This window comes from Pseudorasbora parva, chromosome 7 (genome assembly GCF_024679245.1).
Source record: "Pseudorasbora parva isolate DD20220531a chromosome 7, ASM2467924v1, whole genome shotgun sequence".
Lineage (NCBI taxonomy): Eukaryota > Metazoa > Chordata > Actinopteri > Cypriniformes > Gobionidae > Pseudorasbora > Pseudorasbora parva.
In genome coordinates, this window is record NC_090178.1 from 15032288 (window position 1) to 15055634 (window position 23347).

Below are 23347 nucleotides of genomic sequence, written 5' to 3' on the forward strand. Positions count from 1 at the left end.
AGCGTAAATGATTGGCTGGATGTTGGATGATTTGATACAGGGATCGATTGCTTCTCCTTGGTTACCCGGATGTTGACTCTGAATATTTTTACACTGAATTTTTTGAGACGTTGAATTATTTTACACTGAATCTTTTGAGACGTTGAATTTTTTTACACTGAATCTTTTGAGACGTTGAATTTTTTTACACTGAATCTTTTGAGACGTTGAATTTTTTTACACTGAATTTTTTGAGACGTTGAATTTCTTTTTACACTGAATTTTTTTAAAACATTGAAAAAATGTCATAGGCAAAAAAAAAACAGAGCTAGAAATTCGATGGCTTTTAAAATTCAAAGTCTGATTTAGATGCAAAATAAAATTCAGTGTTAAAAATTCGAAGTAAAAAAATTCAGTGCTAAAAATTAGAATTCAAAATCCAGTGGCACAGTTTTACTTCCATATTGCCTTTTTTTTTTGGAAAAGAAACATCAGGAATGCACATTTGATGCCTTAAAAAGTTGCCTACAGAGGAATCTTACTAAGATTTGGAACAGAGCAAATATCTGTCACAGAACAGGCAAAACATTGTCAGTAACATGCACAATGTTTGTCTCACTTCATGATGTCCAGATGATACCAAGTAGAACCAGAACTTGATGTAAAAAGCAATGCTTTTGAATAACATACATGGTACAGATGTTCAAATGTGAATTATGCATTATTACTTTCAAAATCAAAATGACAGAGCAGAATGGAGGGGTCACAAGATGAATCTTTTAAAAGTGAATTACACTTAATTTGACATGCCATTGCTCCCGGTGAAGAAATTGAGACAATGAAAAGGCCACCTCATTTAAATGTGCACATCAAATATCCCTTAGTTGTGTCATTGTATGATTCAAGTTACTATTTGTTTAATGTTAAAACAACTTGTGTTATGTAATGTTCACCACTTGGAAACAAGTCCCAATTTCAAAAGTTTTATTGCTCAATAAACCCAAGAGAATCGAACTCAACTGGCTTACCATATTTAGTAGCCTTATAAGAAAGGCATTAAAATCAAATTACTTCAGGGGACTGGCTGTTGTTGAAATAACAGAGGTAAGCATAAAGAAAAATCTCCCTGGAATTTAAAAGGCACAATGGACTTTTTCTCCGAGGCACTACAGTTTTCAATCACCGTCGGGAAATATGGAGCGTATTATAACAAGATTTATATATTAAGTCTATTTTATTTCACATTTCCGAAAATGAACTTTTACAGTGTGGTAAATTGTAGCCTGAGAGCAAACCATCTGTTTGGCATTTGGCTTTGCCAACATATGGGATCTTCTGATGACAACGATTGAGGCCAGTGGAGAGGATGCCCTTGTAACCAAAAAAAAACAAAACAACAACAACAAAAAAATACAACAACGCACAATGGGTATTTCTCTGCAGCGACATGACGAATGAAGGCGTGGAAAGTGTTACAAAACCTCTCTCAGCTGTATGCATTCAATTCTCATCAAAATCTCTGCTTTGAACACAAGGCAGTACCCCGATGACGAGTAAAGTCAAAAATCCAGTTAATTCAATGTATACACACTGATAAAAACACACCTTCAGGATAGCGGAATGGCAAAAGCGAGAGAGAGACAGAGAGAGAGTGAGTGGGACATCTCAACAGATATCTGTTCGCTTAGAGCACCAAAAGATTTAATCCGTCTCAGGTGATGGTGCTCCCATTAAACCATCTCTAACTGATCTCCTCAAATATGCCACCCATCCCTCTCTCATGTCTCTTCCGTGTCCTCAGATCAAACTCAAAATCTAATGATATTCTCGCTCACGCACACTCGATTCTCAGAGATTCGCCAAAGCGATCACACCACAGATCGACGGCAAGCTATGGGTGCGACAGGGACGCAGCGAACAAAGCCAACATCGTCTAACCTGCTAGAATAAAAAAGTCACTCCCGGGCAGCGGAATGAATAGCTGGGTGAGAGAGTTGGCTGTACTTGACCAAATTAAATGAACATCAATTCCATAGACCTTTACTTCTATTATGGATAAGAATGAAACGACAAATGTCACATTTTCCAAAAGAAGAGTGGCAGTATGTTTTTTTGGCTCTGGAGCAGTCACCCAGCCTGTCACACACTTCATCAACATTAAATGGCACGAACATAGCAAGAGCCAACATTAACACTTACGCCCATAAACCTGGGATCTTACGTAAACTTAAAGCGCAGCTCTAAACCGTTCTTTCTGTCCTTACTCTTTTAAGATGTCTTCCCGGACAGATTTTAATGACTTGATGACTGTAAAACAAAAAAGTCTTTTACATCCTACACTCGCAGTTTCGCCACTCAGGCCATATTGTCTAATTGCATACATTGATCTGAACACACCAAGTCTCATGAATCAAAAGTTCCTGCAAACATGAAAATTCTGTCATCACACCATGACAGAACCCTGACACCACTCACCCTGACATTGTTCCAAACCTATGCAAACACTGACTCATTGCATGAACTGACTCATTTACTAAACTATGATGACCCATATAAACTGACCGTCTTGCGTTTTCATCTTAATGAAATATTTATCTATACAAAACAGTTTCTGAGGCATAAAGGGACAGATTGCCATTTGCTGCCAGCAGATTAAGATATAACTGTTCGATAGTGTTAAAATACAGGTGCTTTCCCCCTAATCCCTTCAGGGTGAAGCTGAAGAGCTCAGGGATGGAGCTAAGCCTTTCCTCTCTCCCACTTTCCCATGGATTACCGCGACTGTGTTTCTCTGGAAACAGACTTCTATTAGTTCCATTACTGTGAGCTTAATCTGGCCGTTCATCAGAGCTAGCCGCTCCTTAACCTCCCATAGTGCAAAGTTTCACTTAAAGTGCAAGTAGACGGCTTGTGCAGAAATGGGACAAATTCAAATTCATGTTCTTATATATACACTTAATAGTTAAAAGTTGCCGTATTTAGAGCAGTAGCTCTGAGGCAAAAGCATTAACACCCCTCCTGAGAGTGGCTTGTCAAACCTGCAAGTCCTGTGAATATGTTCTGTAGTCTGCGCTGGTACGCGAGCCCACAGTTTTATGTAGTCAGCAGGTGGCATCATTAGCCAGAGAATAAAAATGAAAAGTATTACTCCTGGGCCAAGCAATGATATCATTGCAAACTTGCTGGCATCTGTTAAGCACTGAATGGGGGGTACAGAGGTGCAAATTTAATGTGACTTGCTTCTGGCTTTGTTATATTCATCTGAGGAATGCTGTGTAAGAGCTGAAACCAAACCAATCACGGATAAAAACAGAACAAGTATGATGTGTTCCTGATCAGCTATAGTAGAGTATCTGTTAAAAACAAACACAGTTTCGGGGTGGTTAAGACAATGCCTTGTAAATCACGGTTCAAGAGGATTGACTGTGTCGCTGGGGTGATGTGAGATTGTAGAGAGCACACAAGCATGCCAGAAAAGGCTGCACATTAAGCTTTCTCAAGTGTGCCGAGAGCAAGAAAAACACTTCAGCATTTTTGAGTCACTTGGATAGTGATACAGTGTTCAATAAGCATGATAGATATAAGAACGAAGCACATCTAAACGCTTAATGGCATTTCAAAGGAGCGAAACAAGCCCTATACACGCACACACACCTTTCAGTTTGCAGGATTAAACTGAAACTAATCGACTGCGCCTCCAAGGCATGTTTTACAAATGCGTCACCATTTAAACGTACAGGATCTCGCTCACCTCCGGATGCACTTCAGCCACCATTTTCCCCATCAAACTCCTTCAGTCCCATTGAAAATGCTTAACTAGTCTGCCTCTGCAAACACGTTCGAACCTATTAAGAAAATATCATGTAGAATCTGAAATCACAAATCTTGTAGGAAAACAGTGGGTCTGAAAACGTGTGTGCCAGTTCCCTGCAGTGTCTGGCTGATTATTTGCAGATGGGCAGTGGTTGGAGCTCTCAGCCGGAGCAGAGGTTTCCCCTGGCATGCCATGCATGTGATTAAATCTATGAATGCCTCCCAATTCACATCTCTGCGGATTAAAGAGCGCATAGCAGCCATGGTGTCAGCAAGTGTCTTCATTTGGGCTTAAGTTCAATTGGGAGACATGTAGGCGGTTGTCCTGTCACATGCAGTGAATGAATGATCTTCAAGAGTTTGAAGCTTAGAGGGGACGGTTAAGTTTGAGATGTTTGACTTCCAGCCCCCCTGTGCCTTTGCATTGGCTATGCAAGGCAACCATATTTACTGATGGGTTAAATCCCTGTGGCTCTTAAGTGTGGATTGTTATACTTGCAGCTGTTGTTCAACGCTTAATCAATGTCTGTCTGCGAGATCAATTAAAAGCGGCTTAGGGCAAGAAGAGGGTCAGTAAATTTGAAAAGGGGAAAGCAAAGCTCATCTATTCATCAAATGGCCACCAGACAGCGCCGCACTGTGAGGGTCTGATCTGCAGTCAGTTCTTTCAGAATGAATTGCTCATATTCTTACAGATTAGCTATACATACTGTGAACACGTGCAAATGTGAACTAACTAACCAACTCAGCACAATCAAAATGAGATTTGACATTATAAACCAAGACTTCAGTAAAGTGTGTGAATTAATCATTGACTTTCAGGGTGTCGACTTGAAAAAATAAAGCAGGCTAATTACCAGAACGCATCTTATGGCGTCGCTAGCCCACGTCTAGTAGTAAGTAGCCTAACTTAAAGACTTTTAAAGCAAAACATTAAAGGTTACATTTATGATAAATAGCGACTTCTATAGCATACTCTATCATACTTTTCAGCTGTATTGATTTTTTTTTTTTAAATCTCAATTGTCCATTCATTTAATGTTGTCTACAAAAGTAAAATGTGCGTTTTAAAGCTCTTAAACAGAGTTCTCAATTGGATAATGTGCGCCGTAATTGACAAATTAACGGCGTTGTAGGGTAGTTAAACGGGATGCAGAAAAAAAAAAAAAAAACGTTTGGAACTTTAAAACGTCATCATTACAAATGGAAACACGTATAGAAATATTCTCTGACAGAAACATGCTGAAACACAACAATCCTAAATTCTCATCTGGTACAACCCTTTCGTTTGCATTTTTGGATTCAATTCAACATGCCAAAAATAAATAAAACAAGATTGGCTAACGTTGCATATGATGGACAAGAACGGTTATTTATTCAATATTTAAATATAGCCGATTACGTTTTGGCAAATACTTGACTAAAACTACGTTAAGTTGCGGTAGCCTATACCTAGAGGTTTAGTAACCGAAAAGTCGAAATGGTGTAGCCTACGTTCAAAATTAAACGATCCATGAACATCACATTGAGGCTGAGAAAGACAGCCTTATTCCAAAAAAAATCACCACCGCAATTTAAAAATATATATTTATTTTTATTATTTTAAATCTATGGCAACGGGCCATGGCTTCCATCAAAAAGTTAGGCTAAATAAAATTACAAAATAGATTCTGAAAGCGTACTACGGTTACCATGGTAATTTGTTTGTGACGAGAAGTAGCTAGCGTAACACCAGGTGGTACTGTCCTTGTCATACGCTTACCAAAATCTGTCAACGAAGCGTCAGCTAAATGACAAATTTGTGAATTAATAGGCAGAATCATCTATCAAAGCCACATGTACAGGTCACTCACCTCTTTTGTTTCTTCTCCAGCGGTGAGACTGCTGCGTCTGACAGTGGCTGTAGTCCACACAGTTCAACACGATCAGCGCAAATGAGAACAGGCGAAACTGCATCTGGGCGGCTGTATGATTGTCCCGACTCACGGTAGAAAGCGTCAAAGGTACTCGCCGCGAGCCTTCAAGGTCCGTTTATGAAGTTTCAATATGTATATTTTCCCACAGAGGAGCAGGGAGTTGAGGAGTCCGGACTCGGTTGTGTCACACATTAGAGGGGTAGAGAAAACACAATTTCTCACCACCGGTTAATGTCATTTTAGAGAGCGAAACGTGCTTTTTACAATAAAAAAGTGTCTCGTTGATGTCTGTGGAGAAAGAAAAGGCTTTTAACTTGAGCTTGGTGGATCAATGTGTTTGCGAGTGAACTATTTCATTCAAAAGAACTGAAGGAATTAGCGAATCTCCAAAAGCGCACGAGACGCGATGGGTGCCCTCAAAAGTAGATGCACAGAGCGAAAGAAATATACCTGCGCGAGTCCAGTCCAAAAAAGAGAAACTTAGCCTATACATCAAGTTCCTTCCGACTGCCAAAGTGGGCTTGGAACATCCAGCATCCCTCTCGCAGGAAAAGTTTAGTCCTTTCGTCCCCTAGACAGAGTGAGAAAACACATGGATGCAATAGTCTGCAAAAGCTCTAGAATAAACCCTTGAGGTGCATGAGGATGTGTGTGTAACATATGCTGCAGTGTTCGGCTGGTGATGGAGTATCACTCTACTGGTGCTGATGCTATATAGGCGCTGCTGTCACGTGGAGACTCCAAGATCTTGTGGCGCTTTTCGGAGCACTTTCAGAAGCCCCTCGGCCAGAGAGGGCTGTTTCTCCCCCCCCCCCCCCCCCCCCTCCTTGTTTAAGTTTTAGAAGATGACAAATGGAATTTCTCCCACTGTATCTATACAACACAGATGAGCTTCCGCAGGGTCCTAGTGCATTGGCTTAAATTAAAAGTAATGTGCATTTTATAGTCAAATCATTTTATTTTAGTTTTTTTTCTAATCATGAAATTGTATCACATTAAATGCAGTGCTTACTGTAGCATACTGCATACCATAGCTGAACTGCAATTTTCATGTATTGCTCCCTGTTGGCAAAACAAACAATTAAAACTGCCTTGGCTGTTTTTTTGTTTTTTTCTAATCTCGGAGCAAATTTCAGATGGAAGACCAGTTTAACGACCCAATAAACCAGCTAAACTCTAGCTTGGCCAGACTGAGACCAGTTTAAACCTGCTAAGATCAACAAACCTACCCAAGATGGCTTAATTGTTTTAGCCAGGATGAAATGCATACATTATTAGAAGGGAAAATGTGTGCTCATATGATCCCTGGTACAAATTATTTAAATGTCTCAGTTTGATATTTGAAAACTGCAAATGCTATTAAAATTTAAAGACTGACATTATATATATATATATATATATATATATATATATATATATATATATATATATATATATATATATATATATATATATATATATATATATATATTAACACAACTTAATCTCTATTCAGGTCGATTACAACAGCTTTCATTTAACTTTTTTCATTAAAAGTTTTTTTAAACTGGTTAAAAGTACAAAAAGAATGAGTGCTGTGGCAATTTTCCTTCAGAAGCTTCTTTGCCAAAATGGACATTAATTGCTTTGAAATGCAAGAAATGTTTTACCCAGCTTGACCACTAGGTGTGGCACTTAATCTTTTATTTATATATCATTTTTTCCCCATGTTCTTTGACTACATCTTATAAAAAGTGTTTCCCCTTTTATCAGTTTGGCTGAGATTAGCTAGAAAGGTTAGTTTGAGGTGTGCAGCACCTGATTCAGGTACCAAAAGACTAATTTATAACAAACAGGTGTTATGCAAGGCAGCACTTAGTATACACCACTGAAAAGTCCATCCATCCTCAAAAACAGTCCGCATAGAATCTGTTACACTCCTCAGAAAAAAAAAAAAAAAAAAACATTTGTCATTTCTAAGTGATGACACTCCTCCAGAGGCTTTGATGTTCAGATCAAAGTGAAACTCTCCTAAAGCCAATGTTAATTATATGACCGCTATTTGTCTCTATCAGTACAACACAATAGTATCATTTCTCATTAAAGAAATCTTATTAAAGATATGTATTTATTCAACCTGCCTTCATTACTAGAGTGAAATCATGTTGCTTTCCACCCTAAGTGTACCTGAAGCCTTTCAATCTCGGTTTACTACACCCTTTCAGTGGAAAGACAAGTGCATACTATACGTAAAATTGAAGTAAATAAAAAAGAAAACTGAAGTGATTCCCTGACATTAGGACAGACTCTTGTAATGATCTCTCATATTACAGAAAAGCTACTCTAAATATAGGCCAGCCCTTGTAAAAAGTTGGAAAACAAGACTCAAGGAATAATCCCGACGAAAATTTATTAGGGAACATGCGTTGTATATTTTAATTACGTGGCCTGTTTTTGAACACATGCCTTAACCTTTTCACATAGAGGAAAAGGAATGAACAATGCAAAAAGGGAAAGATTATGTAGCCCTTTTCACCAAAACCTACGTTGACCTTTTCTTTTGGGTGTTTGTTTATTTATTTTAAGTGAAGTGACAGACGTTGTGGTGGACAACCTTCTAAGCCGCACGTCTGCTGTTGGTCTGGATGTCGTACTAAAACAACATCTGAGACAGCACTCCTAAGGTGAATGTGATAATTAAGGGCTAGGAGGGTTTTATTTTCGTAATGTGTCATGGCACAGGACCGGTAAACCAATCACTTTAACCCACCCCCCTTCCTCCCCGCCTGCTCGCTGGGAAAGTAAAGGTGACGTCAGTTGTTTTAGATGTCTGGAAGGGAGCCCGAGCACTGTGGCAGCTATAAGCCCCCTCTTCACTCGTCCAGAGAGACAGGGCCCATAAACATGTCAGCTGATAGAGAGGCCAAAGCAGACATTAAGACACGCTTCGAATCCCAGCCTGCAGCGTCTGCGAGCGGTAGGGATAAAAAATAAAACGTATAGAGCGATAGAATGAAGGTGTCATGTGCGGAAGATGCGATGAGACGGGAAAGCTGGAGGGGCATTACGTTGATTGTCTAGCGCATCTGACAAGCCCTTTGCGAACAAAGAGGACGAGCGTCACTGAAAATGACAACGAGAGTCAGGATGATCACCTTTCCGTGCCCTCTTCGCCACGGCGGAGTGGGCCGCTACATAACAGCGCCGTAAACGCAGCAGACTAAACACTCATTCATCATTACGGCGCATGCATGTGCAGCGGCACAAAACCCCCCGTCCCACTCAGTGACTCAGAGCACATTAAAACTTCATCTATTACACAAAAGATCACAACCACTTAACCCTCAACCACCATTCGTAATGTCCAGGAATAAAATGCGAGCATGGTTTTGTAAGTTTTTTTTTATTATTTAATACCAGAAGCATTGAACCCAAGTGCAAAAATAAGGCCTCTGTCTCGCTCCTTTGAGGGATACGAGAGGGAGAACAGGATGTCCGGCCGCAATATGGGAATGCTGGAAGGTTAGATGGGAGCGTACGGTCTGCAAAGATCCACTCAAAAGCCAGAGTCTTGACCCGCCCAGTTTGGAGTCTGAATAGAAGAGGAAGAAAGAGATATCATTACCCAACACAAATTCAGGTGAGTTCATTATAAATGACTGAACATGCAATTGAGACCATCCACTAGAAAACCAGTCGTTTCTTAAGTACAAGCAGGTCAAGTTGACGTTCGCACCTTTTTCGTTGGGAAAGAGAAAATGTTCAATTAAATTGCGTCTGGCCAAACACATCAAAATACAGGACTGTGTGTTATGGCCTTTGCCACTGTGGTGTTTGTGTGAGTGAGTCACTTAAATGACGTGGTTTGAAGGACCGAGACTTTTAAAGGCTGTTATTTTGAAACGTTCCATTTTAAACAAAGCGAGGGCACGTTTGTCGCGGGCCAATCAGTGCACTTATACGTGATCAAACGGAGACCGACTGGACCCCAAGCAAAACATCTGCGGTGACTCCTAAACGCAGGGAACTCCATGGAGCGTGTGTGTGATCGTGTGCAAGCGTTATTTACTCTTCAGCGCTGAGTCATGGGACTCAGACCCTCTTCTTTATGGCTGAGCTGTGCTACCTTGTCATTAGGCCTTTGAAGAAAAACGCCATGATGAAAGCGCTCGCTGTGTTAAACTTGCTCTTACTGGTTTACGCTGTGTAAAGACAGTTCTGGGCTGATTGCCGCTCGGCATTCTTCTGGATGGATCATTTGTGTGTGTAAACTACAGGGCTCGAGACAAAACGAGATGAGATCAGATAAAAGATGGAGAGATGCTCTGGTGCTTTGACCTCATTCCTGTTCGCGTTGGTCTGCTTCTTCTCGATGTTCATGGCCAGCATTTGGCTGCGGAACGAAAGGCTCTTGGTTTTCTCGATCACCTGCTGATATGGTGATATGGCGTTGTTACCCATCACCACGTGTCCCTGCCAAAGGAAAGAGGAGAGGAAAAGTGTCAGAGCTAAACTCAGGGAACACTAATTATATTCTGTTCCCACAGACACACAGTCAGCTCAAAACACACCGGAGCTAATTCTAGGTCATTCCAGTAGAATGCCATGTGATTTGTGAGATCAGAAGTCTCGTTACTCATTTGTTTTATAGCATGCAAAGTTCCTTGATTATTTGCCAAAAAAGCAAACATTAACTAATATATACTAAATGTTTAGTGTTAGTAAGTTTTTATTTAATTTATATCATTACAAAAGATTTATATTTCAAATAAATGCTGTTCTTTCTTTCTAACTCTCCATTTAAAAAAAGTAGTTTCCACAAAAATATTAAGCAGTATACAAATTAATAATAATAAGAAAAATTGAGCATCAAATCAGTGAATTAGAATGATTTTTGAAGGATCATGACACTGAAGACTGGAGTAACGGCTGCTGAAAATTAAAGTGACAGTATGCAAGTTTTGCCGCTAGAGGTCACATTCAAAACAATAACAGCGATGTAGCTCAATGATGACTTGAATAAGCATTAAATCATGGGAGTCGTCGTCGTCACCTTCACACCCGACAAACCGGACTTGAGTCCCATTGAGGAGCTCCAGAGCTTTTATGATGCTTATCGGCTGTTGCCAGTCCTTTCGTTTTGTTGTGTTTATTTCACAATTAAAGTTCTGTTTAACGTTTGCCAGTTCTGTAATTCCCTGGACTGGAACTTTATTACAGTAACATTTGATCACTAAAAATCACATTATTTTATTTTATTCTAATAAACAGCCGCAAGTGCTGAATACAGGTCACTTTATTTGATGAATTCAAATTGTGGGGTAACGCAAAGCTGTTATACTAGCTTAAAACAATTATCCAAAAAATACATTTGAACACTAAATAAAAGTTGTACACAACTTTTAGTGTTAAGTTGTTATAAGGTCACTCTACTTGTTGCACACTGCAATAAGCAAGTTTGATATTAGAACATCATTTTTAAAAGCTGGATGACTTGTGTTGCTAAATGGCATGCAATTAATTTTAAAATATATTGTATGGCAGAGAAAATGCTGTATTATTGTTACTACAAAATAAAGCTCTTTCTGATTATTATGCCACGCTAGCCACCAGACAAAATAGTGCTGTCTCTGAGACATGGTACAAACATATTCAAATAATAAGACTGACTGTGTTGAGCTATATAACTGATTTGTTTTCTGTTGATAAAAGTATCCAAACAGTTGCTCACCTGTCTAATAAAATATAATATATTAAAGCATATTTTGGTGTTTCCATTTTTTTCTACGGAAGTAAAACAGGAAATCGAGGGAAACTCAGAAATGATACTGGCCGTTACACTGTTTAAAATTGCGGATATTTCTAGATGTAAACATTGTTGGAAACATTTGGTCTAAAATGCAAGTACACAAATCAACCAAATATATTACATTGTTCTAGTGTTTTTTTGGATATTTTAATTAAAACATCTTGTATATTGTGCCTTCAAGCTTTGCAATCACAGAAATAAAATCAATTTTTTAAAATAGAAATTTCACAATATTACTGATTTTACTACATTTTTGATCAAATACTTTCAAAACATAAATCTTAGTGAGCCCAAAATTTTGGACAAAACTTTAATTTATTTATTAAGATTTAAATAATATAAAACAATGTGTTAAGCAGTGGGAAGTAAAAAAATAAAAAAAATAATTCGCCATTTGCAAATTTTAATGGCATTTTCTTTCTATGAACTTTTTCAAATAGGTTTTAATATTAATGATATATTTAATAATTTTAAATTTATCGTTAATATTAAAAACTATTTGAAAATATTATATTACTTTATTATAATTATTATAGTAGTATAGTTTTTTTACAAACTTGTTAGACCCTTCACTAGGAGTAAAAACAAATATAATATTTGTTTTTATATATCCGTTACCATATACCGAATATAGTTTTCTAGAATATTAATAGTTTACAGAATATTAATCTTTGTCATGACTAAAAAAAGAAGTGTGACCCTCCTCTAGGACTGTAATGACAGTCCTCTTACCCTCAAGGAAGGATATAGTGAGTAAGCGGGCACCGGGCAGAATTACTGATGTAATTGATTGCCTCTCCTTTATGTATTAAAGCAGAACATAATCCCCGCACAAAAGAGGCTGAATTTGATTTTCGGACTAATTAAAGGACACTAACGCAGCATCTATCAATCGTTCGCTATTTGAGGAGGGCAGCTGAGAAACAAGAGTGAAATAAAATATGAGAGACTCTCACCAGTTTGGAGTCGATTTTGGCATCCAGCCTGGCATTGCGAATGAGGTTGACGATCCATCTTTCTGCCTCCTCGGGAGTCATATTCAGCTTATCGGCCAGCATACTGCGAGGCAAACACAGTCCATTAGGACAAACGTAGGTAAAGGGAGAACATTATATACACTGATGGTATTATGTGAAATTTGTGAGGTATATAAGCTTGTGGAGTGTGTGTGCATTCAGGTTTAAAGTGCTGATCTAAAGTGCTGGATGATAATGGGTTTACTGTCATACCTCAGCATTTAGACGTCTGTTCAAGAGTGACAAATGCTTTGCATTATCCGTGATTCTAATCGTACTAAGAAAGCTATAAAAATGGAGTACAATTACATCAGTGCGCTTTCATGATATGAGGTCAAGGTAACGATAAAACAAACTTTGCAGACAAGAACAGAATGACAAAGCTTGAGCTTGCATCACTTCCAACCATCCTACAGCATCTTGGAAAAACTGTCCATAAACAGAGCCAGGTGTCTCCACAAATGTGTCATTGAGGGAGGAAGGTGGCAGCAGGGGCTCAAGAGTTCTTTGATCCAAAATCCTACTATACCGCAGCTGGCTTTCTTTTCGACTAAGCTCATTCCGTGCTATTCAGAAAGAACAGGCTTGTCCCATTCTGTTCTGTAAGTAAAGCCAACACACCAGGCAGCTCCCAATGCTTTTGCAGTGAAAGGTTAACTCAATCACCCACCGTGGCAACAGCATGGGTCTGGAGACGGGCAGAGATGACAGCTTATATCATTTCGCTCCCAGTGAAACCCTCAGAAAATGATGCGTGACAGGCTAGATTGGTCATAAAGCTCATTATTTAAGAGCTAACCGCCAACGAATGTGCCGGTTGTCACATCACGAGTTCCAAGCTGGTGATGGTTAACACATGTCCAACATCAAGCAGTGACACTCGGTACGGGAAAAATGAATGCCTGTCGACTCCAGGGGTTAAAACCAGGGCATGAAATCCAAGCTTCTCGGCAGCCCCAAAGCACTCCGCGGAGCATGCGGCGCGCTGATGAACAATTACAGACGAAAAGGAACAGGAAACCAATTAAGACACTGGGAAGTTTAGATAGCTGTACATCCATTACAGGCCCACAGACCTAGAGGTCTAGACCATGTCTGAAACGAAGTAGACAGACTGTGAGCTTTTACAGAAAAACCCAAGACACTGGTTTTAGAAAATAATCAGATAAACAAACAGGTAAAACAAACTTGTTACGGAGACAATGAATATTATTTGATTAAGTGGTGACATGTCAGTCAAGCCAAAAACAAATAAGATCAAGTTTCCTCTTAGGGGAGCTGACCCTCCGGACAAGCTAAACCAGAGACCAAGGTCAACCACTGCCTCACGGCCCACACACACACAAATCTAATTTTACCCAGAAGTCTGCCTTTAAAACAAGGAGGGGGGGTACAACTTACACACGCTTTCCACTAATATGAATGAAAGACTGAACTGAAACCAAAAATATACAAACGCTTAAAGAAGTAATTATGGAAAAGAAAGATGGGAGAATGAACCACTCAAGCGTAAGTGCCTGACATGGCATTTCAAGCCAAGTTGCTAGACTCCCCTCACTGCAGTCTCATTTTACAGGTTTAAACCTGGTCCTCAGGGGTTAGGGGGTGAAGGGTAAGGATCGTTTTCACTTCAACCCCTTACACCTATCGGCTCCTCACAGTGGATTTGTCCAAATCCGATTCCAGGCAGGTGGGACTGAGGCAACCAGGATACGTATACCGTTAAAAGGTCAGCTATGAATTCATAGTGCGCTGACCTGCTCTACAGACGTTTTTAACATAGTGGGCTTAAAAAATACATTGTTAAATATTTCCATATGAAGGCGCAAAGAGATTAACATAATTGGAAGTGAACTCTGCTTCATAGCTTGGGGAAAAATCGATTCCCCTCTTCCCACTAAAACAATCTCCTGTCATTCTCTCAAAAGATAATGTTGGTAGTTTTAATGAACTGCGCTTGTTTTTTTTCATATGGAATGTTTATTAATAAATACTACTTAAATTTAAGTATTAATTAAGAAAATTTCAGGTCAACCTAATTTTTTTTACCAAAAACATGCCATTAAACAATGCCTCCTATATGCTTGGCCCCACAAATCAACTGCAAAATGGATTACTGTGAACTGTAAGAGATCACGTTGTTTTATAGATGACAAGACCGTAAACATCCAACAATAAACTAAAATCATCAAGTGCACACAGACTCTACTCAAAGGCCAATAAACGCAAAATTGGAAATTTAAGACTTTGAGGGCCAGAAACAAATACAAATGCCATCATAAGTGCAAGTCATAAAATCAGATTTCAAATAGAGCCTTCTCAGACATTTAATATATAAAGCCATTTGTAGTTGTGGTCTTTTTTTTGGTTTAAGCTGAGGCAATAACATGAAAGTTTCTGCCTGCCACCCATTCAAGGCCAAAAACTGTAAACATAACTGCTACAAAACTTGCATTTGTTTCATTTGAGCCCACAAGTAGCTGCAGGGGCCTCCTGCGTAATGTACCAATGACATGCACTTGTAAACCAAAAATTGATGTTTTCAAATCTCAATATCCTCCAAACAGACATAACAGTGTCTTTCAGGTAACTCCTTTGAGCCACTAACCTGAAGAGATAAACGGCAATAACAATTCAGTTTCCTAGTTCAGCATTACCTTTGTCGCTTTTGACAAGAAAATGGATTCAATTGCAACGAGACTGCCAAAAGAGAGCCAAGACTCCAAATCAATTCCAGACTATCTGCAACTAGAGATTTGGACAGACCCTGATCACATTCCATGTTTCAACCTTGACTCCAGCCCTTCTCAGTTTTATACAGCTCAGAAAATGTGAGCGAGCAATTAGGCTGTACAATGAAGCATGGAAATAGTGTGAGAACCTGGTTTTCGATCGTCGGGTGAGCGTTTTGAAGAGAAATAACAGATTCCGAATGGCTATGACTATGTTTGCATGTGCACTGCTGGAGGAAGAAAAAAAAAAAAAAACAACTCCATAGGGCTTTCATCAAACATGGTATATGATATCGTGTCGGGTGAGCGTGTGCATTTGTGAACAGGGACCCTTTCGAGATTTACAGGATGTCATAAATCCCCCGAGGTAGATGCAACCTGTTAGCAGATCTCCAATTTGCTGTCAAGTGCTTTCGACAGAGGCGGTGGCGGGAAAAGAATACAGGACAGATGCTCAAAGACTACTAGTTATGAAAGCTCATTAAACAGGCAGGAGGGCAACGCGGCCTCTCTGCTCTGCACTCCGTCACTGGAAGGCTAATAGGAACCAGGCACAGGGAAACCAGTGACACCCGCCCAAACCTCCCTTTCCATGCAGACCACTTCTTTTCCACCAATGGAAAATGTTGGGGACTAAAACCCTTGCATGTCTTCTCTGGAAGCCTACAATGCCATATAAATACCGTAAAAGAGGCAATAAAAAATACAACCAGAGAAACGTGATGATAAAACACCTGCCGTATTCAGCCGAATGCAGACCGAGGTCTATGAGGAGTTCAGAAGATGCATAGTGTCAGCGGTGATTGAACCGTGTGGATCAATGAACAACATAAATCACTGTAAATTTATCTTAACTATTCTCTTTAATTGGTTTCCTTAAGGCAATATTCTTCTTCAGTTGCTCTCTAAGTGAATTAGCACAGGCAAAAATTCCAACCGCCACTGTTACGGTCCTAACGAGGAATTGACAAGACACAACGGACAATAATGGAGTATGTGGCGCTTAGAAGAGAAAAATCTGCTATATTATCCACAGACAGGGCACACCCATTAAGATCCTCCCAAGGGCCAATATGTAGACCCTTTAGACATGCTTCAAAACAGATGGGTGGATGTGCCTGGGATGTCTGGATCTGAATGTGTGTCTACATGTGTGAGATTGAGGTGCTGGCAGCCGGTCTCTGAACATGCTTCCTCCAGCACACTGGGTAATAAAAACTTATCAGAGAGTGGAGTGGGAATAGAAGAGAGGAAACAGGAAGCGTTCCCACATTGTGGACACATTTTCAGACCTGCTACCTTTTTTTTTCTTTTGATCATTCCTGACAACAATTTATCCATCAATTTGTTTAACTGGTTCTTCAACATTGTGTTACATGAACCAGCAGTTATTTTGTACTACAATGAAATCCAAAATACATACTTTATACTGATGCACTGGTGAATTCGGCAGAAGGTCTCGAAGATGAACAGACGAGCATTTTCGATGAAGTCCTCAAGGCACGCCACAAGAAAAAAATCATTCACCAGCACCTTTAAGAGATTTAAATGCTTACATTAGACACTGAATGCATTTTCATGCACAATCTTGCACTGATTATGCTAAAACATGCAAGGTCAAGGTGTGATACCGCAGACCCCTAATATAATTTGTTTGCATGAATCCCTGAAAAATAAAGGCTTTTTTTAATACACCACAGTTCAAAAGTGTGAGATGGGTTGGGTTGTTAAGATTTTTGATTAAATTATGAAATTAAAATGCAAATTTAAAATTCAGCAGTCATTTCTCCAGGATTCAGTACACTGTTTTGGTGCTAAAAAATGTTATTTTATATTATCAATGTTGTCAAAAGTAGTGCTGTTTAACTGTGATGCATTATTTTCAGCATTCTTTAAGTTGAAATAATCATTCTGTGCATGCTTTAAGTTATAAATACATATATTATATAATCTGTGAAATTAACGTAAACGCCTGTCTACACTTTGACATCAAAACTGGGGGAGGAAAAAAACACTCATTATTGCATGTTTTTAGAACAGCGTTTGGTCCAAATGTTTGCTGGAACTGCAGCTAAACTAGACCATGCGCAGAACAGGAAGTTTATATAAACTCAGAACTGAAATAAAAACAGTTTCCACTTCATCCGAGGTCTCTGTAATAGCACCTGGTTGGGGAATAACAGTATGGGGAAAAAAGCCAAATGTAAGACAAATTAAAAAAGAATTAGGACAAATTATGGAAATTAATTTGTAGCAGCAAGTTAAAACAATGGAGGCCTATAGTTCACACATATACAAGGGTGTTTAATGCTATCCTCAGGAGAAAACCATTATCTGGAAGCACAAAAAAAAGGAAAATCTGGGGTCATTCTCAGCACTCTAAACTAACCGCAGATCTTGGAATTCCACAGTCCCCACATGAAACGAGGCAGGAACAGAGCCAGCCACCGAATCCACCACAATGGCTGTGACTTATCGCCGTTTGTCTTGCCCATTGCCGCAGGGTCCACTGGGCTGCGTGGTGGAACCAATTTACAGTGCCACTGCTTTCAAACATCTCAACTACTGCCTACTATCAATCTCAGACGCGCAGAGCAGCTGAGCTCTGGTCACCGCATACTAACCTCCACATCCTACAGAGACCTGGTGTGCTTTACCTTGCAGTCAAAACGCAAACAGTGCGGAGAATTCCACTCAGCTGAAGACATGTGCGAGCCCCTGCTGTCTCTGCACGGTTCACATGCAGTCCTGCGTCTTCGAGTGCACGTCTGCGCTCACAGCCCCCGCTTTGTTTGCTTAGGCTTTGAGAGCTACTATCTCCGTTGTTCTGCTTGAAGAAATCCCAACTACATGGCCATGGCCTTATCAGCCAACACACATTTCATCATTGACATTGTCTTATCTTAAGATGATAACAGTTCGCTTAAGTGCTATAATTACTGTCAAGGTTTTTTAGTAAAATGGGGGAGAGAAGGCGACTACAATAACTTTGCAGCAGTATAAAAAAAAGTAAATTTAAGCTTAACTTACTGGAATTTTAAAGTGCAGCTTTGAGGGCTTTTTTTTTCAATCTTCAAAAAGAATGAAAACAGGGCTATATAGGGTTGTGTGTGTCTATGTTTTATGCATAACATAGACATTGAGCCCAAACCATTGTGCAAATGGCCCCTCTCCGCTGAGATGAATCAACTGAAGAAGGAAAAATTACAAAAGCTGACTGGATAAACATGATAAGGTAATAATCACAATGCAAAGTAAGCAATGTGATGATCCACAGCTTGAAGAAAATCCCAGAACACTTATGTGGTCAGTCTCTACAGATACAGGACCGTGTCCAGTTGGACTGATTCATAGGCCTGCAGAACCTCTGGAGCCATGGGTGCTGATTATATGCTGAGACATTGCTTAAAAACAACAGTATTTGGCTTATTTTAGCTGATTTTAGGGTGCGTTCACACTTGTCATGTTTGGTTCGATTAAAAAACTAACCCTGGTGCGATTGCTCGTTTAGTTCGGTTCATTTGAACATATGTGAAAGCTGCCATCCAAACCCTGGTGCGCACCAAACGAGCGGACTGAGACCGCTAAAAAGATGGGTCTCAGTCCCCTTCCAAACAAACTCTGGTGCAGTTCGATTGATACACGGAGCAAAGACATGTAAACGAACCAAAAACCGGACGTAATGTCACAAGATGCGACGCATAGTCAGCCGATTTGACGACGCTGAAAGATCGGTGTATCCAAAATGAATAATGTTAACGTTAGAGGGCAAACGTAGAGCAACGAAGTGCCTCATCAATATTTGGTCCGACGAGCATGTTTCGAAAATGCTAGAAAAAACGCACAAAAAGAATACCTGGCACCTCTCATCAAAGGACCCGTGTTGCCCATTTGTCGGTACAGACGACAGAACTTGCGCAAAAGAGACGGCTGTCCCTTTTCTGAATACAACGGAGGAAATCCTGGTGGTGTTTTGAATGTTTTGAACATTTTATGAGCTCTTCAAGAGTTCTCAGCAGGTAAAAATAATGCCATATGCCTATGTACACGCATAAAATGATCGCGTTTAATCCAGCACACAGCATTGTTTTGAATGTTCGGTAAGCAAGCTCCTACGTCATATAAGCCGACCAATCAGGTTGTGACCGTCTCCCTATGCCTTTGATTCGATAACTTTAGGTTCGCTGTTAAAGATGCCAGTGTGAACGCTAAGCGGACCCGGACTATATGTTTTGCTTTTTGGTCCGGACCAAACTAACCGAACTACAAGTGTGAACATACATCAAGTTTGGGGACAGTAGGGGTGTCCCCGACTAAGGATTTACACATTTGAATCAGAATTGTCGAAAATTTTTATGGTCGACAAATAATCGAATCATCTATGTTTATGTAAATGCACTGGGAGGGGCACAACACTAGTCAGCAGGGTAAAACAATTTTTGCGGCAGGATTTTAAACAACTTCCTGAGTGGCCACGGACAGGCGCTGTGTGTACACTCATTGAAAACATTTTAATTTTAAAAGGCGCGCCACGGCATATCCGGTGCAAAGCTCAGCGCCCTTAAAGGGGTCATAACACCGATCATAACACCCGCCAAGATTAGACTGTGAGAGCTGTGGTCAAACCCGGCTCCGCATATCGATGCATCGAATCTTCGACTATTCGGGGTCACCCCTAGGGGACAGTAAGATTTTTTTTTAAAGATTTGTATTCAGGATTAAGAATTAAGTTTTAATAATGTAAGCATCTATTCGAAACAAACAGATCTATGTATTAAAGAATCCTGAAAAAAATGCACCATGGTTTTTGCAAAAGAATTAAGAAGAACTACCATTTTCAACACTGATAAGAAGAAATGTTTCTTAAGCACCAAATAATTTTTGAAGGATTGTGTGACCATTAAGACTGGAGTAATGGTTGCGGAAAATTCAGCACTGCGTCACAGGAATAAATTACAGTTGAAAATATATTTAAATAAAAACTGTTATATTAATTGAAATAATATTCTATGACTATTATAGTTTTTACTGTATTTTGACCAAATAAACATTCTTGGCTAGAACTATATTTTTAAAAAGAAAGTTAAATGTGTGTTTTGAATTCCTGAGGGAAAGAGAAAAATGTTGGACCCCAAGTGTGTTTAGAACAAAACTAAATTGATCCCTATTAGAGAAAAGTGTTTATATTTATCCTCTTAAAAGTTGCTCATTTGGGTCATACAGCTAGTTTTTTTCTTTCTTTTACAATCACTTAAATAAACAGTTACTGTAATGACCTTGTTTGTGAGGGGACTGGGAGGTGAGGGGATGTTTGTTTTTGTACGGGTAAAAGCGGTCGAGAGCAAACAGTCTGATGACTTGCAAGGCTTCAGCAGTCTAACAGGAAACGCCTTGGGCTGTTGTGGACAGGCAACTCTGATTTTGTAAGTCACCACTCAATCAGACTGTGAATTTGTGAGCATTTAGAGCTGACATACATCTGAGCCTAGCCAGTTATGCTCACATGCCACATAGTTTAACTTTTTTTTTTTTTTTGCACAGCTTGTGATCTTGATAATGCCTAAGGCTTTCATAATCAGGGTTAGGACTAATTAGTGGCCGTTTACGCAGTGTCTGGGCTGAACTCTCCTTGTAGAATACGCCTGGTTCTGGAGGTCCAGTAGCCAGAGGGCTCTCACGAGATCTCACAGATGCAGGTGTGCTAATTACTGCTAGCCTTACAAAGCCTGGGCTCCAAGCATGCAAAGTGTAATAGAGATCTCCCAAATGACTCGACCATTTGGACCAGCAGAGACCCCCCCTAAAAAACTTGACTTCTGGTGATTTAGGCCTCATTTTCTTCTATGCTTCTTGACGATAAACGTCTAGAATGAAAAACAGCTGGCTTGATCAAATGGGCACTCGCACAAGAGTAAATGTTTATAAATCATGTCAGCGTTTTAGGAAGGTTCCCATTTCAATGTTAAGTTGGGTTATTTCATTCTTCTATAAAAAGCCTGCCATTTACCATACAAGGTGCTTGTTAATAAACAAAACGGAATGGTTTTATTTTGGGAAAAGGTAGACGATGGGCAGTGCAACTGGTCTTTGAATTCATAATTTAGAGAATGGGAATGAGCTTTGACATAAGTGCACACTAGGCTAAAGGCACTCAAGCTAATTACGCTTGGGATGAATCTTTGTAATGTAATGTGTTTACTGCAACCAAGAATGCGCCTGAAGGCCATTTCTGGCTTTTATCACACTGAGACTTTCTTATAATACTTTTTGCCATTTAAGATTTGGCACGTTTGTGGGGAAGCTTACCAAATGCATTTAGGTTGAAATGTAATGTTTTCCAGGGTCAGGATGGTGAACACATATATGTGCTGTGCTAACAATGTCTGTAATTGCATGGTAGCAAAAGTCATTTGCACTATTCACTACACTGTTAATGGTAAAACCAATTTACTGAAGACAAAAAAAAAGACCCCCCCCCCAAAAAAAATCTGTGTTTTGTACTGGCAGCTTAAAAATGAATATTGTCATTTATGCACCCTCAATTTGTTCCAAATCTGGCTTTTTCCGATAACATAGAACACAAAGGATACATTTTGAAGATGGCAAGAGTATATTAAAGCTTTCAAGATTAAAACGCACAATAAAAGTGGCCCTTATGACTCGTATGCAGTGAGGAAAATAAGTATTTGAACACCCTGCTATTTTGCAAGTTCTACCACTTAGAAATCATGGAGGGGTCTGAAATTGTCATCGTAGGTGCACATCTACTATGAGACATTTTTTTTAAAAATCCAGAAAAATTACAATGTATGATTTTTTAAACTATTTATTTGTATGATACAGCTACATAAGTATTTGAAATCCTGAGAAAATCATTTTTAATATTTGCTACAGTAGCCTTTGTTTGCAATTACAGATGTCAAACGTTTCCTGTAGTTTTTCCACCAGGTTTGCACACTGCAGGAGGGATTTTGGCCCACTCCTCCACACAGATCTTCTATAGATCAGTCAGGTTTCTGGCCTGTCGCTGAGAACACAAGAGTTTGAGCTCCCTCCAAAGATTCTCTATTGGGTTTAGGTGACTGGCTAGACCACGGCAGAACCTTGATATGCTTCTTACAGAGCCACTCCTTGGTTATCCTGGCTGTGTGCTTCGGATCATTGTCATGTTGGAAGACCCAGCCTCGACCCACCTTCAATGCTCTAACTGAGGGAAGGAGGTTGTTCCCCAAAATCATGCAATACATGGCCCCAGTCATCCTCTCCTTCATACAGTGCAGTCACCCTGTCCCATGTGCAGAAAAACACCCCCAAAGCAATGCTACCATCCCCATGCTTTACAGTAGGGATGGTGTTCTTGGGATGGTACTCATCATTCTTCTTCCTCTAAACACGTTTAGTGGAATTATCACCAAAAAGTTATATTTTGGTCTCATCTGACCACATGACTTTCTCCCATGACTCATCTGAATCATACAAATTGTTATTGGCAAACTTAAGACGGACCTGGGGTCACATTTAGAAAACTTTGTGTAGATTTCATCCTAAAAGTGTACGTACGTACAAAAGCTAGATTTTGCGTAGGCATAAAAAAATTCAGATTTATAAAACCATGCGTGCGCCAGAACTTGCGCAAAAATCCCTTTATAAATCACAGTCAGCAGCAGATTGTGCGTGCGTGCTTCTCCACCCTGTCTCCTCCCCGAAATCACTATATATGGAGCTTACAACACCTAGTTTTACTATGCATGACCTCATCTGCATATCATTTGCATGCATATTTCCATCCACGTGACACCACGTTTAACAGTGTCAAAGACATTGAAAAATATTAGATACGGACTATAAATGCTCTTTGTGCTTTACACATTACATTGCTGAATATCATTCAATATCCTTTTTATGTTGTAGAATAAATATATCAAAATATCCATAAAAACAAATAAATCAAGGGTTATTTTAGGCTAATTAAAAATATTTTGTTAATTGCGTTAATTTTAAACACTACAAAAAAAATAAAATTCATGAAGCTTTACTGATAATGTCATTAAATGAAAACTCGTTCTCTCCTTATTCTGCCACTGCCGTAATCCTCCAACAGTG

At 39.5% G+C, this 23347-nt stretch overlaps 2 protein-coding genes across 2 annotated transcripts in view; both read right to left on the reverse strand.

Moving 5' to 3' along the window:
• rspo2 (R-spondin 2) overlaps nt 1-6416 on the reverse strand; it is a 76911-nt gene extending 70495 nt beyond the window's left edge. Inside the window, exon 1 of the mRNA XM_067449576.1 lies at nt 5646-6416. Within this exon, the coding sequence (XP_067305677.1) occupies nt 5646-5748 (103 nt within the window). The 5' untranslated portion in view covers nt 5749-6416. The remainder of the gene's footprint in view (nt 1-5645) is intronic.
• A 2655-nt stretch (nt 6417-9071) lies between these two features.
• Nucleotides 9072-23347, reverse strand: part of eif3ea (eukaryotic translation initiation factor 3, subunit E, a) — a 58429-nt gene continuing 44153 nt past the window's right edge. Inside the window, exons 10-13 of the mRNA XM_067448272.1 lie at nt 16668-16777; nt 12453-12555; nt 10026-10160; nt 9072-9279 (exon numbers count right to left, since the gene is read on the reverse strand). Coding sequence (XP_067304373.1) covers nt 9244-9279; nt 10026-10160; nt 12453-12555; nt 16668-16777 — 384 coding nt within the window. The 3' untranslated portion in view covers nt 9072-9243. The remainder of the gene's footprint in view (nt 9280-10025; nt 10161-12452; nt 12556-16667; nt 16778-23347) is intronic.